The sequence below is a fragment of the Trypanosoma brucei genome (assembly GCF_000002445.2).
Source record: "Trypanosoma brucei brucei TREU927 chromosome 11 chr11_scaffold01 genomic scaffold, whole genome shotgun sequence".
Taxonomy (NCBI): domain Eukaryota; phylum Euglenozoa; class Kinetoplastea; order Trypanosomatida; family Trypanosomatidae; genus Trypanosoma; species Trypanosoma brucei.
The window spans coordinates 3061604-3074257 of record NT_165288.1 but is presented as its reverse complement, the minus strand read 5'-3'; the positions used below and the strand labels follow the sequence as shown (position 1 = coordinate 3074257).

The 12654-nt window shown below is 49.8% G+C and overlaps 5 protein-coding genes across 5 annotated transcripts, besides 6 other annotated features; all 5 read right to left on the bottom strand.

Annotated features, from left to right (window-relative positions):
* Positions 1-443: 443 nt before the first annotated feature.
* Positions 444-477: a microsatellite.
* A 300-nt stretch (positions 478-777) lies between these two features.
* Tb11.01.3560 (vacuolar ATP synthase subunit B, putative) lies at positions 778-2265 on the bottom strand (the record flags this gene model as incomplete). The annotated part of the gene is made up of 1 exon (XM_824139.1): positions 778-2265. The coding sequence occupies one exon, from the start codon at positions 2263-2265 to the stop codon at positions 778-780; it is 1488 nt and encodes a 495-aa protein (XP_829232.1).
* Positions 2266-2856: 591 nt separating this feature from the next.
* Positions 2857-2981: a sequence feature (T-rich).
* A 187-nt stretch (positions 2982-3168) lies between these two features.
* Positions 3169-3229: a sequence feature (A-rich).
* Positions 3230-3293: 64 nt separating this feature from the next.
* Positions 3294-3330: a sequence feature (GA-rich).
* Positions 3331-3427: 97 nt separating this feature from the next.
* Positions 3428-3451: a sequence feature (AT_rich).
* A 798-nt stretch (positions 3452-4249) lies between these two features.
* Positions 4250-5401, bottom strand: Tb11.01.3550 (2-oxoglutarate dehydrogenase E2 component dihydrolipoamide succinyltransferase; the record flags this gene model as incomplete). The annotated part of the gene is made up of 1 exon (XM_824138.1): positions 4250-5401. One exon carries the CDS (start codon positions 5399-5401, stop codon positions 4250-4252), a length of 1152 nt encoding a protein of 383 aa, XP_829231.1.
* Positions 5402-5595: 194 nt separating this feature from the next.
* Positions 5596-5626: a microsatellite.
* A 121-nt stretch (positions 5627-5747) lies between these two features.
* Tb11.01.3540 (hypothetical protein, conserved) lies at positions 5748-7544 on the bottom strand (the record flags this gene model as incomplete). The annotated part of the gene is made up of 1 exon (XM_824137.1): positions 5748-7544. The coding sequence occupies one exon, from the start codon at positions 7542-7544 to the stop codon at positions 5748-5750; it is 1797 nt and encodes a 598-aa protein (XP_829230.1).
* Positions 7545-7752: 208 nt separating this feature from the next.
* Tb11.01.3530 (hypothetical protein, conserved) lies at positions 7753-9006 on the bottom strand (the record flags this gene model as incomplete). The annotated part of the gene is made up of 1 exon (XM_824136.1): positions 7753-9006. One exon carries the CDS (start codon positions 9004-9006, stop codon positions 7753-7755), a length of 1254 nt encoding a protein of 417 aa, XP_829229.1.
* A 285-nt stretch (positions 9007-9291) lies between these two features.
* Positions 9292-12312, bottom strand: Tb11.01.3520 (hypothetical protein, conserved; the record flags this gene model as incomplete). The annotated part of the gene is made up of 1 exon (XM_824135.1): positions 9292-12312. One exon carries the CDS (start codon positions 12310-12312, stop codon positions 9292-9294), a length of 3021 nt encoding a protein of 1006 aa, XP_829228.1.
* Positions 12313-12654: the final 342 nt, after the last annotated feature.

Below are 12654 nucleotides of genomic sequence, written 5' to 3'. Positions count from 1 at the left end.
ACGGCGGTGGGGACAGAACTGCCCATACGCCAGTCTCGATGAAACTAGTTGGCGCTGGTCGTGGTCGTGGTGGTAGCGGGGAAAGCAGAAATGAAAAAAAAAACTAGAGACACGCAAGCGAGGTAGCAAACCCCGCGAGATAACAAAAGCAGTAGCAAATAACAGTAATAGTAGCAAAAAAAGAGAATTGGTGTGCCTTGTAAATGGTTCAATGTCGGCGTTGCTACACATTCTCCCCCTCTTCCTTTTGTTCCTTAATTCACGTCTTCTTTCACTTGCAAGCATGTAAACGCAGACGCCCAAACGTAGATGCACACGGAGTACATCTCTTTCTTCCGTGACTTTCTTTTCTTTCCTTGCGTGTATGCATGAATCAACATGAAGCAATTTTCATGTGTTTTCTGTTTCCTTCCCCCTTTTAATTGTGTTTTTTCTTGCTTTAACTCCACCGCCTCCTCCTCCTCCTCTTCCCCCACCGATTCCACATTCACCCGTTTGGTTCTCAAACTTAACGCATTTCCCTCTCCTTTCCTTCCTTTGCTTCTTCTATAATTTTTGTTGTTGTTGTTGTTCCACTGTCCCCAGCTTCCCTTTTCGTATGCAGTGCCCAACGCCTGCAGTTTCAACCAAACACCTCTCTTTCTTCTCATCAGCCTCCTATCATTTTTTCCCCCACTTCTTTCTCCTACTTCCATTTTCTTGCTTTGCATGATTCCCTCGCTTTTTTCTTTTGCTTCGGGCGGAGAGGGGAGGAAAACGAGGAGGAGGAGAAGCAAATCAACGGTTGGCGGGTTGACGATCGTAAAATTCATTTCTCGTCTTCACATCAATTTTGTTGAGCAACACCTTCGGGAAAATGCGGAGCAACTGCCAGCAGAGGTCCAAGCTCTGAAACACATCGCGTGACTCATAAAAACCTTGGCAAATGAACTTCTTCTCGAACTTCTCCAGAAACTCCAGATGCAGCAGATCTTCGCTGCTGAGCGTCTCCTCACCAACAACAGCCTTCATGGCCAAAATGTCGCGACTCACGGCATACGCGGCGTACATTTGATTGCTGACTCCGCTGTGATCCTTTCGTGTCATTCCCTCACCAATGGCATTCTTCATCAGCCGGCTGAGTGATGGCAAAATGTTAATGGGAGGATACAACTGACGGTTATGCAACTGGCGGTCCACGTATATTTGCCCTTCTGTGATGTACCCCGTGAGGTCAGGAATGGGATGTGTAATATCATCATTCGGCATGGTGAGAATTGGTATTTGTGTAATGGATCCAGCACGACCCAGCACACGCCCGGCCCGTTCATAAATGCATGCTAGATCTGTGTACATGTAACCGGGGAAACCACGACGGCCAGGGACCTCCTCACGCGCCGCAGACACCTCACGTAAGGCATCCGCATACGAGCTCATGTCAGTGAGGATCACTAGCACGTGTTTCCCGCAGTCATACGCGAGATATTCCGCTGTGGTAAGAGCAAGGCGAGGCGTGACGATGCGTTCAATGGTGGGATCGTTCGCCAAGTTCATGAACAGAACGGTTTTTTCCATAGAGCCGTTCTCCTCGAACTCGGTGCGGAAGAAGCGAGCGGTTTCCTGGTTTACACCCATGGCCGCGAACACAATACAAAAATCCTCCTGTTTCCCTTCCCTGCGAACCAAACCGGCCTGGCGGACGATCTGCGCCGCAATTTCATTGTGTGGAAGACCAGCGCCGGAGAAGAGGGGAATTTTCTGCCCACGCGAAATGGAAGTCATAACATCAATGGAGGAAATACCGGTTTGAATCATTTCCTCCGGGTACACACGGGCGCGTGGGTTAATGGGAATACCTTGAATATCGCGATACTGCTCGGCTAACACCGGCGGCCCATCGTCGATTGGAATGCCGGAGCCATTGAAGACACGTCCCAGCATATCTTCACTCACGCCCAATTCCATCACCTTCCCTGTGAACTCACACTTTGAGCGCATTACGTCAATACCGGAGGTTCCCTCAAACACCTGCACAACAGCCTTATCACCGTCCACTTCCAGCACCTGCCCGCGCCGCAATGTGCCGTCAGCCAACTCAATGTTTACAATCTCCGCAAATGTCGGCAGCCGCACGTTCCCTAAAATCACAAGCGGTCCATTAACTGCACGGATGGTTGTGTACTCGAGACGTGGTTTGATAGAGTAGTCCTTCTGCAGTTCTTTAATGTGTTCCGTGAGAAGCTCCTGCTTAGAGAGCATCCGCACTTCTTCATTATGTCCGCCCATTTGGTGCGTATCTCTTATTTATGTGGGTAAACCTATTTATGTATTTTAAAGGGTGACACGCAGGTGAAACAAAGTTACATCATGACATATGGCACAAGAAGTGGGAATTAAAGTAAAAAAGAAAGGAAATGAGTCATGTACTGGCATCCGCAGAAAAATGGAATATGTTGAGGAGGAAGTGAACTTATCTCATCAAAGGTGGGAACGAACGCCTTATATTACCCAACCTTCGCCACCTCTCCCTTTTCTTTTCTTTGTCTTTTTTTTTAAGTTTCAGTTTCCCCCTTGAATTCGCTCTTTGCTCCCCTTCACGCTGTGACTTGTCTTTTCAAGTGTTATGTACAGGAAAATAACAGAGGGAGAACGAAACAATAACACACCGAAATAAGATTTTTAAAAAATGAGAAAAGAAAAACGAAATAATTTCATGTAAAGAAGTGATAACACGTGTAATTGAGGAATAGGAGGAAAACACGAAGAGAAAAAAAACAAAAAAAACAGAAACAGAAACACTGAAAACGCAAAAGAGGAAGGAAAATGGATAAAAACGAGCAGACGGGTAATCCACCACAGCTTGACGCACGAGACGAAAAAAATAAAAAAATAAACAAAGGGGAAAACCAAACGTGAACTGAAATAAAAACTGAAAAGAGATAGGTAACAAAATCGGAAAGATAAAAAAGAAAAAAAAACAAAGGCGTAAAATAAGAAAAAGAGATCCTCTTCTTCCACAGCGTCAAACTCTTCCCCTTCCCATTGCACCCCCCCCCCATCCTGCGTTATTATTTTTTTTCTTCCTCATTTTGATTTACTCCTCCTTTTTTCTGCTTAGTTTTTCAGTTCGTTCTGTTACGAAACTCATACGAACGCACGCGCCCCCACCCCCGCAGTCATCATTCCGCATTTTTCTCCATTTCTTCGTTTTGTTTCATATTTTCTTTTTTTTATTTTATTATCTTCTTTTACCAATCGCATTCCACTACCCGCCCCAACTCCTCCGCAGCCTTCGGTTCATCGCAATCCATTCCTCTTTCTTTCTTTCTTTTTGTTTTGTTTTTTTACTTTTCGTTCCCAGCTGCAGACACGGAAAGGACCAAAAAAAAAGAAACAGAGGGTCGTGGGTGAGGGAAGTGATAACAGATGAAAGAAACACCAGCGATACAAAAAATATATATATATATATTTAGGATGGAAAAAGAAACCAAAGAAAAAAGAAAAAAAGGTACTCCAAAAAATAAATAAATAAAAACCGTATATCCCATCCCGTATCCGTTCATTGATGCGGCAGGAGGAGGAGGAGGAAATGGCGGTCACTCTTTTTTTTTTATTATTCAAAGAAAATTGCTACATATCCCGTCGTTTGCGCTCATGTGAATATTAAAACATACACAACAAATAAAGTGCTGCTACACCCTTACTTAACCTTGTCACCCCCTCCCCTCCCTCCCTCCCTCTTTTCCCCCGATCGGAATTAAATAATTTCTTCCCTTTCTTTTTTTTTTAAAGTATCGTTACGTCTTTATTTTGGTGCTGTTGTTCTCCGTGTAACCAAATTTCTTTCTTGCTGTTGCTTGCTTACACTAACTTTCACCCGCCTCCTCCTCCTCCCTATTCGCTCATTCGTAAAAAACACACACACCCACAGAGAGAGAGAGTAAGAATTTGAAGTAAAGTAAAACTAAAATAAGAAACCGCTATCGTATCGGGGAAAAATAAAACAACAAATAAAATAGTTCGTTGGGTCACTCGATGTTGAAACACACATCACCTTCACGAGTGTCAGTGATCATTCTTCTGATTTCATTTTATTTATTTTCTCTCCTCTTCCATTGCAGACACACCGGCGTGTGCACGCACTTGAGTTTATACCCCTTAATTCCTCCCGCCACCGCCACCGCCCCATTCATATTAGTAACAACAACAATAGGGGGGGGAGAAGAAAATGCCTTTGCTTATTTACCTTATCCAAACAAAGTGCGTCAATTTAGGCGAGGTCGAGCACAATACGTGCGGGATCCTCAATGAGGTTCTTCACCTTAACGAGAAATGTTACGGCGTCACTGCCGTCGATGAGACGGTGATCGTACGTGAGGGCAACCGCCATTATGTCACGCGGGACGACGGAGTTGCCCACAACCCACGGCTTCTTCTTCGTGGCGTGCATACCAAGAATAGCGCTCTGTGGTGGGTTGACGATAGGTGTCCCCATCCACGAGCCAAACACGCCGCCGTTGCTAATAGTGAATGTGCCACCGGTCATCTCCGCCATGGTCAGCTTGTTCGAGCGGGCGCGCTCACCAAAGTCTGCGATTTGCTTTTCAATTTGGGCAAAGTTGGAGTTCTGCACGTCACGAAGGACCGGCACAACAAGACCTTTCGGTGTGGATACGGCAACACTGATGTCCACGTAGTCGTGGTATTCGATGCAGTCAGTGCCGAAGGATGCGTTGACAATAGGAACGTCCTGAAGTGCAATAGCACAGGCCTTCACGAATGGCGACATGAATCCAAGTTTCACCCCGTTCTTCTTGAAGAAATCATCCTTGTAACGATTGCGCAACTCGATAAGAGGGGTCATATCAATCTCGTTGAATGTCGTGAGCATGGCACACGTGTTCTGGCTTGCCTTCAGCCGATCCGCAATGCGCTGCCGCATGGAGGAGATGCGAACGCTACGTACGCGCGGGTCCGCCCCACGTGAGGTGACGGGAGCAGCCGCGGGCGCTGGCTTTGGCGCGGCTTCAGTTGGGGAAGCTTTGGGAGGTGCTGCCGCCGCCGGTGCATTCTGCTTCGGTTTGTCGGCTGTTTCGGCCTTGGCGGCGGGGGCCTCACCTTCCTTCATGGTTGAAAGCTCGGCGCCAACATCGACAACAGTGCCCTCTTCGAAGTTTATCTTCGTGATCACACCCGCGGCAGGGGCGCGTACATCCACATTGAGTTTGTCCGACTCAATTTGACAAATAATCTCATCTTCGGCAACAGCGTCACCAACCTTCTTAGTCCATCCCACAACCTTCCCACTGCTGATGGACTCGGCAATAGTGGGGACACAAATGCTGAGGCAGTAGCGGTACGCCAACTTCTCCGAAGTCAGGCACGTAGCTTGGAGTCCATGAGTGGCCAAACGACGGAGCATTTTGCGCGAGTTGTTTGCGTTCAATTTAAAAAGTAGCTATGGGATCTTACGTGAGCTGACTCTTCCCGTATTTCCCTCAGTACCTTTCTTGTTTTACCTCAACTTAGCTGTAATTTATTACTACGTGCGTATGTGGGCGTATTTAGGCTTAAATAAACTATCCGGTTGTTTCGAGAGAAAGCACAAGAAAAAAAGTATATGTACATATATATGTATATGCATGTGCAAGACACAGTAATATTTTCCTACAAGTTATACTTACTGGTTGGCGTCTGCCACACAAACACGGTGGTTAGCGTGTATAAGATGAATAGCTGGTGTACTGCTTCATTATTCCCACCTTAGACTACTCGCCGCTTCTTTTTGAGCTGAGAACCAGCGCCTTCACCACGACGCGGGTTTCGGGATCCCATCGAAGGACGGATGCGGCAAAGAGTGGAAAAAACAATACAACACTAACCACACCCGAGGTCGTCAAAGAGATGAACGGCAGGAGCATCCTCGTACACCCAAAAAGAAGAAACCAAACAGTTGCAATTCGCGAGTCGAATACCGCTGAAAAGTCCCGCAATTGTACTTCGAAACGACGACTTTCTTGCTGAGGTCTCCCGGGGGTTTTGATAATCATCCAGAGAGATGTGGCGCAGCGCAATCCGGTACTGATACCGTTGGCAACGATAAGCCCTGCCACTGGATCGCCGACCCAATGCAGTCGCAACGCCGCAAAGCAAAACGCAACGTATACTGCTGCCTGAACGACCAGTACCTGTTGTGCTAATCGTAGTACTCGCGGAGACGCTGTGGCCCTTACAAAGGCATCGAGCAAGCCGTACCAACCCATCAGGGGGAGCTGGTAGCAGTACAACTGTAACGCCCGAACAGTTTCTGCCGTGGCCCAACGCCGCGTGAAAAGTCGAAGAAGAACCAGTTCCGCCAGTGGTGGCCCCAGAAGTATTGCAACAGCGCCAAAGTACAGCGACACACGAAGCATAACAAACAGGAGCACCGAGGCATCAGCCATGCGACCAGCAGCAATGTCTCGGCTCCACCTGGCAAAGCAAGCCGTCTCCCACACCCGGAAAACAAGGCGGACGATAAGTGAGCCCAAATTTGTGACAACACTGTATTGGCCTACAGCTGCGGCCGAGCCCATTGCAGCGAGGGCAAAGTGCTCTCCCTCAGTCAGTAGAAGTCGCAGGCAACTTTCTCGAAAAAATTGAAGAAACAGGCGGAACTCACGCAGCAACACATCATGCATCGAATGAAGGGAAAGATAACACCAAGGTAGGCATTCACGCAATGGGTGCGACCGCGCACTCGTTTTCGTCTGGACCGTATCTCCCCATAAGACACGCGCCGCAATGACTCGCACCTGGTACATGGATGTGGCCGCCTCACCATCTTCGTCCCCCTCACAACCACCACCACCGGCGGCTTTGCGACCCCTTTCTTGGTTAGGAGCATTCCATAGGCAAAGAAAGTACGCCACTGTGGCCAAAGCATCGGAGAGATTCGCAACTGAAAAACACATTCGCGTTATCCACGGATGCCCACTTAAGGAACCATACCACCACAAAATTGAAATTGTTGCTGTAAGTCGCGCCAGTAACGCCCAAAACTCCGAGGTGACAACTGTCCGAACATTATCAAGTGACTGAGCAACGGCTAAGCAAGGTTCAATAGACAGCGCGGCAATGACACTTATCACCTGTACCACCTCAGGTAACCCCAATGTGCCCCCGTCCATCCCGGGGCCTTGTGCCTCTGCAGATGCAGCAGACACACTCCCAACGTTCGCAAGGGCAGCCAAAGAGGGAAACAGTGTAATGCGGAAACCGTGTAGGAGCTCCAGCACGAGGACCACTAGGAGGCCGAGAGGAAGCGAAATAGCCGCACAGTTCATTACTTTTAGAGCTGCCCCACCACTTCCTGACTTTTCACGCAGATTGTGTCGTGCGTTTACACTACGCACCGACTCTCTTGCGAGAAAAAGCACGGTATTGAAGTACAATTGAAAAGAGAAATTGACGCCGTTTTCATTTGGTGCAAGTTGTCGTGTGACGCCAGCAGTTAGAAGGAAGGTGAAAACCTTTAGCACCACGTTCAGCACCAACGCAGAGGCCAGCTGTCGTTTGAAGTCCATCACACCAAAGGTACAGCTGCTGCTACTAACCTTCGCCCAGCTCCTTTAACTAGAGGCTAAACGTAATCGTGCAGGCGTTGTTGTGCCCCATGAAAGAGAGGAAACATTTGAAGAGTAACTGGAGGATCTTTGGCTTACCACCCAATGCTGTTAGCTTTCAGCACCAGAAACCAGGAAGCACATCACGTTAACAACGGTACAGTTACTTTTAGATTGTACCAGTGTTCACACCACCACCAGCGGTAACGTCCTGAGAGGAGGAGGCCGTGTTGGTTGCCGCGGCAGATGCCTCCACCGTGTCTACCACTGGAATGCGCTCCAGCCGCCGCCGGGCGAACGTGAGGTACGCCGTGTGACCCATCGACACCAGTGCAGGGCGGAACTTAAAGCGACATGTTGGCTTGTTGTTACTTTCCCCCTCAGTTCCCTCTGAATGATTGCGCTTCCTGCAAACGGGATTAATAAACTTCCGTACAACCTCGACCGTGCGTATGTCAATGAACTCCTGTGGTGCCTGCCGCAGCCGCTGGGCTGTGCGCTGCGTCTGTTCAATGCATGGTGAAAATGTGCAAAGCATCCCACCAGGTCGAAGTACGTGCAGCACATTGTCAATCGCCAGCCATGGCGACGGAACATCGAGAAAGACAGCGTCAACATGATGCTTCGGAAGACCGTAGCCCGGTTCTGGCTCCTCTTTATCCTCTCCTTTGTTCTCACTTTGGGCTGCGTCAGGCAGCTGCATACCGGTCATTACACTTTCATCCGATCCACTCGCTGTAACACATACGTCCCGCCAGTTGCAACGCACAAGAGACGCTGGCAAACCATTACGGCGGAACTCCTGCAGTGCCTCGAGACACCGTTTCTTGTGAAAATCATACGTATACACAATACCGTCCGGAGCAACAGTCCTGGCTAAGGAATGAGTGAGCGAACCACTTCCAGTTCCTGCTTCGGCTACACGATGGCCCGGTCGCAGCCGCAGGTTGAACACGATGACGGCAATATCTGTGTCGTAGATTATTTGTGTGCGGTGAGGCACCGCAACTGTCCACAGGTCTGCGCAGTTCTGCATCACAAGCACACTGGGCGCCCCACGGGGGTCATTCTTCAAGTTGCTCCGACCCATGACACGTGTTCCCAACGGGCAGCCAATAATGTCATCGTGCATGAACTTCCCATCCTTGCAGTGCAGCATCGCCCCGCGCTGCAGGAGTAATGGTGTAAATTGAAGGTGACCGCGGAAGAGCAACACGACGTCTCCTTCCTTTGCGACAGAGCCTCTAGGTGCTAGCATGTGTTGGCTGCCTGGTTTCGTATAGTGGCAAAGAAGAATCGTAAGAAGAAATGGGGGCACAGGGTGCCAAGAAGAATGATATTTTGCCGTTGGTGTGATACAAGAACGGGAAAGTGAAGAAGAAGAGAGGAAGAAGGGCTTCGACTGCCCTCTTTTTTTTTCCATAAAGTGTGCATGGGCCAATGATTGGAAACCAACTCCTTGGACCAGTTGCAGAAGTCGTTACTGCAAAAAGCTGCCGAGGTTAGTTTCTTTTTGCACGACCCTACGTGAATTGTCAGACACTAACCGCAGCCGACCAAACAAGGAGCACCGCCAAACGCACATGCATTGAAAGTGCCAAGGGTGATGATTACGCAAAATAGAACGAGAGGAGTTATAATCAGAGAGCAAATCCACATTTTTTCTAAGCCCTCTCAACTGGGCACCCCCTTTCTATTCATCTGGCACTCAGTCCCTTCCCAAGTGCCGAAGAAATGCTGAAAGCTCCCCGCCAGTGACTGGTGGAGAGGAAAGTTCGGAGAGAATGCGGCTCCATTTCTGAATAAGACTACCGTGCGGATGACCCGTGGGCGCCTTAGCGTGCCGATGCTTTTTGTGGGTCGACTTGGTTTTTTTGTCATGGCGGGCCGCTGAGCCGTGACGCATCCGCCGCCGTTGACGAGGTGGGGATAAGCGCTTTCCTTCTGTGTACGCCTGAAGTGCATTCACACGACGCATTATGCGCTCCAGGCGACCACCCAGGGAGCCAATGAGGCTGATCATATGCGTGTGCACGTCACTTAACCCCGCTGTGTCAGCTAGCGGGCCGCTACCAACGGCGGGAACAGGTGCTGCAGCTTCCATAGCGTTGGCGTACCACTCTTCACGAGCTGCCTGAAGCGCGTCCCGGCGCGCAGAGAAATCTCGGAACTGACCAGCAAGAAAGAGACGAGCCTCAGAAGAAAACATGGTGGAGGGTGAAGCTCCTCCCTTTCCAGTGGGTAGAGCATGTTTCCCTGTTGACGGGACGTACCTGAAACTGTTTCCTGGTTCCATATGACTGCCACAGCGCGTGAAATCTGTCTCTTGATTCTTAGATGCTCTCTGACCCAGGAAGTTGGGCAGCTCATCCATCATACGTATCGCTGAATTAAGCGACATGAGATCAGCCTCTAAGTCTTGGATTTGGTTGGAGTACGCAGCCTCAATAGACGTAAGACGCTGCTGCAATAACCCCAGGGGAACACCGATTGAGGTGGATGTCCCTCCAGCGGTCCTTGTTGTCGCGTTTCCTGCTCCTGGCTCATAATCTCTTGTTTGACCCTTCAACTTCTGGTCGATCTGTTGACGTTCCTTTTCTTCCATTGTGCTCACTTCTTCATCTACTGAGGCAATGAGCATCCTACGCTCCTCCTCGTACCGCTGCCTCAGCCGGCGCAACGCATTTTCATGGTCTGCCCTCATATTTTGCAGAGCCTCACCAACTGCTTCTTCCACCTTCTTTTGGAGCAATTCTTCTGCATCAAAGGACGCACCCTCACTCACCTTCGGTTTACTATCCATGCCTTTTCCCTCCTTCGCAACTTGTGCCACAGAATTACTAGCCCTCCGACGCTCAAAGTCCTCCTTCTCGAATCGGCGTGACACCTCAGTAGACCTAACAAATACCTTAAATGCATCGGCGACGGCCGCTTCAAGTTGTGCGTCCAGAGACAAACTAGTGCGCGTAAGTTCTTCTTGCAGAGTCGAACGGAGAAGCGCCTCCGTTTCCTGATGCTCCTTCTCTTTTGCTGTCAGTATCGCACGCATCTTTAGCGATTGGTCTGCCGTTACCTCCTGTGCCGCCGACGATTTTGGAAGCGAAGAGGATGTCTCCAAAGACTTTTCCTGCGCTAAAACCTTTGCGCGGCGGTCCTCAGCAAGAAGTTGCATCCGTCGTGCCTCCTCCGCTCGCCAACGGCGTCGTACCTCTTCAAGCTCCACACTGCTTGGACCGGAATTTCTGGCTGCAGGTACGGCTTCGGAAGCGGCAGCCTGTTGAATGTCGTGTATCTCCCGACGTAAAGCACCAATGGCCTCATCCATAGAACGGCGCAAGGCAGCCTTTTCCTCCTCCGAGCGCTTCTGAATGGCAGAAACTTCCTGCTTCTCCTTCTCACGAATGGCGGCGATGCGTGACTCCACATCGGTGGCATGAGAAGGCGCTGCCGTGGATGCGGCCGACTTGACTTGAGACTGATGTCCGTCAGAAGAGAATTTCCGTTCAAGTGCCGCCATGTCATCACTGTGTTGCTTTTCAACCTCTTTTTTAAGCTTTTCAAGCTCTTCTCGTGCTTTTTTCTGCAGCTCATTCTTCTTCGCGGAGAGTGCCGCCTGCGCCTCTCGTTTCGCCTTCTCTAGAGCCGCAGCCCCATCTGCCTCGATGCGTTTCACCTTGGCCTCCAAATCTGCGGAAGCTTTTGCCTCAATTTTCTTTACCTCCGCTGCAATACGTTGTTCATTTTCCTCACGAAGTGAGGCCAACTTCTTCTCAAGACCCTCTCCCTCTCTTTTCACCTCGTCAAGACGCTCCGTCCACAATGCCTCCATCTCCTTTTTCTTTACTGCTTCTGCACCATTATTAGGCCTGTTGGCACGCAGCTCCGCCAGTTTTGCCTCCGTCTCGGCTCGAAGTTTCTTCACCTCTTCTTCGTGGGAACGCTGCATGTTCATCCGACGCTCTTGTATCGTCGCTTCGGCCTTCTTCTGTTCTTCCAAGAACGCTTCCTCCCGCTCCTGACGGATCCTTTTTTCAAGGGCTTCTTCCGTCTCCGAAACAAACCGCCGCTTACCACCGCCGGTGCCACCACTCTCACTACCGCGATCCAACGGCCCTCCAGCAGCGGTGCCTCCAGTGGTTATATTACTACTGAGGAATGACGACGTAGTCGCGCCACCGGATAGCGGTGGAGAACGTAGTGGTGCGTACTTTGTCCCTAACGCGGGCGATAGCTTTTCCAGCCTTCCTCCCTGTAAGTTAGTAGGGGTGGCCAGTGCACTCCCCACTGCGTTCCCCATAGCACCCCTCTGCGCCGTCGTTGACGTACCGCTCACAATGTTGGCACTTCTGTCCCTACTCGTGGTACCCCCCACACCTAAGTTTTGTTTTTGCTCCTTCGCCTTTCGAAATCTCTCTCGATGTACCTCATCCATTGGATGACACCAGGTGCTTTCGCCAGTTTTGAAGTTGAAGTAGTACACCTCATCATCCTCGGTACGACAAGGGCGCCAGTTTTTTGGAAGCGGCGCCTTCAGACCCTCAACAGCAATGTGAAGAAACTCATTATCTTCCGGCAGGTTCATCCCCATCCACTCAGCAAATCCCTCTATTTCCTCCTGCGTTGGCACATAGTCCTCATCTACAGTGTCAGCAAGGACCACAGAAACGGACCCATCTTCACCAACAAATCTCTCACCTACTTTTGGTATGACAACCCCTGGCTCCCCCATTCTCAGCCGAGTAACAAAAACGGTAAGGAATAGAGGGATGCTACTAACCCTCTGCACTACGTGGTGGAACTACGCTTGCCCCCCCCGCTAAAAAAAGAAGACATTTGAGGGATGAAACGCGGTTCACGGTGCAAGTATCAAAGAAGTGTGGAGAGTCAAGCGGTCCACAAAGAGACGCACAAGGATGAAGAATGACGGGATACAGGAGGTTAAACCACTATGAGTTGACATGTTCTATATTTTCTCCAATGACGCTTCACTTTTCTATGGGTCGTCAAGCACCAATAGCTGACCGTGGCACACGTGCAAGCACACAACGAATAAGCGGACAGCATGCGCAGA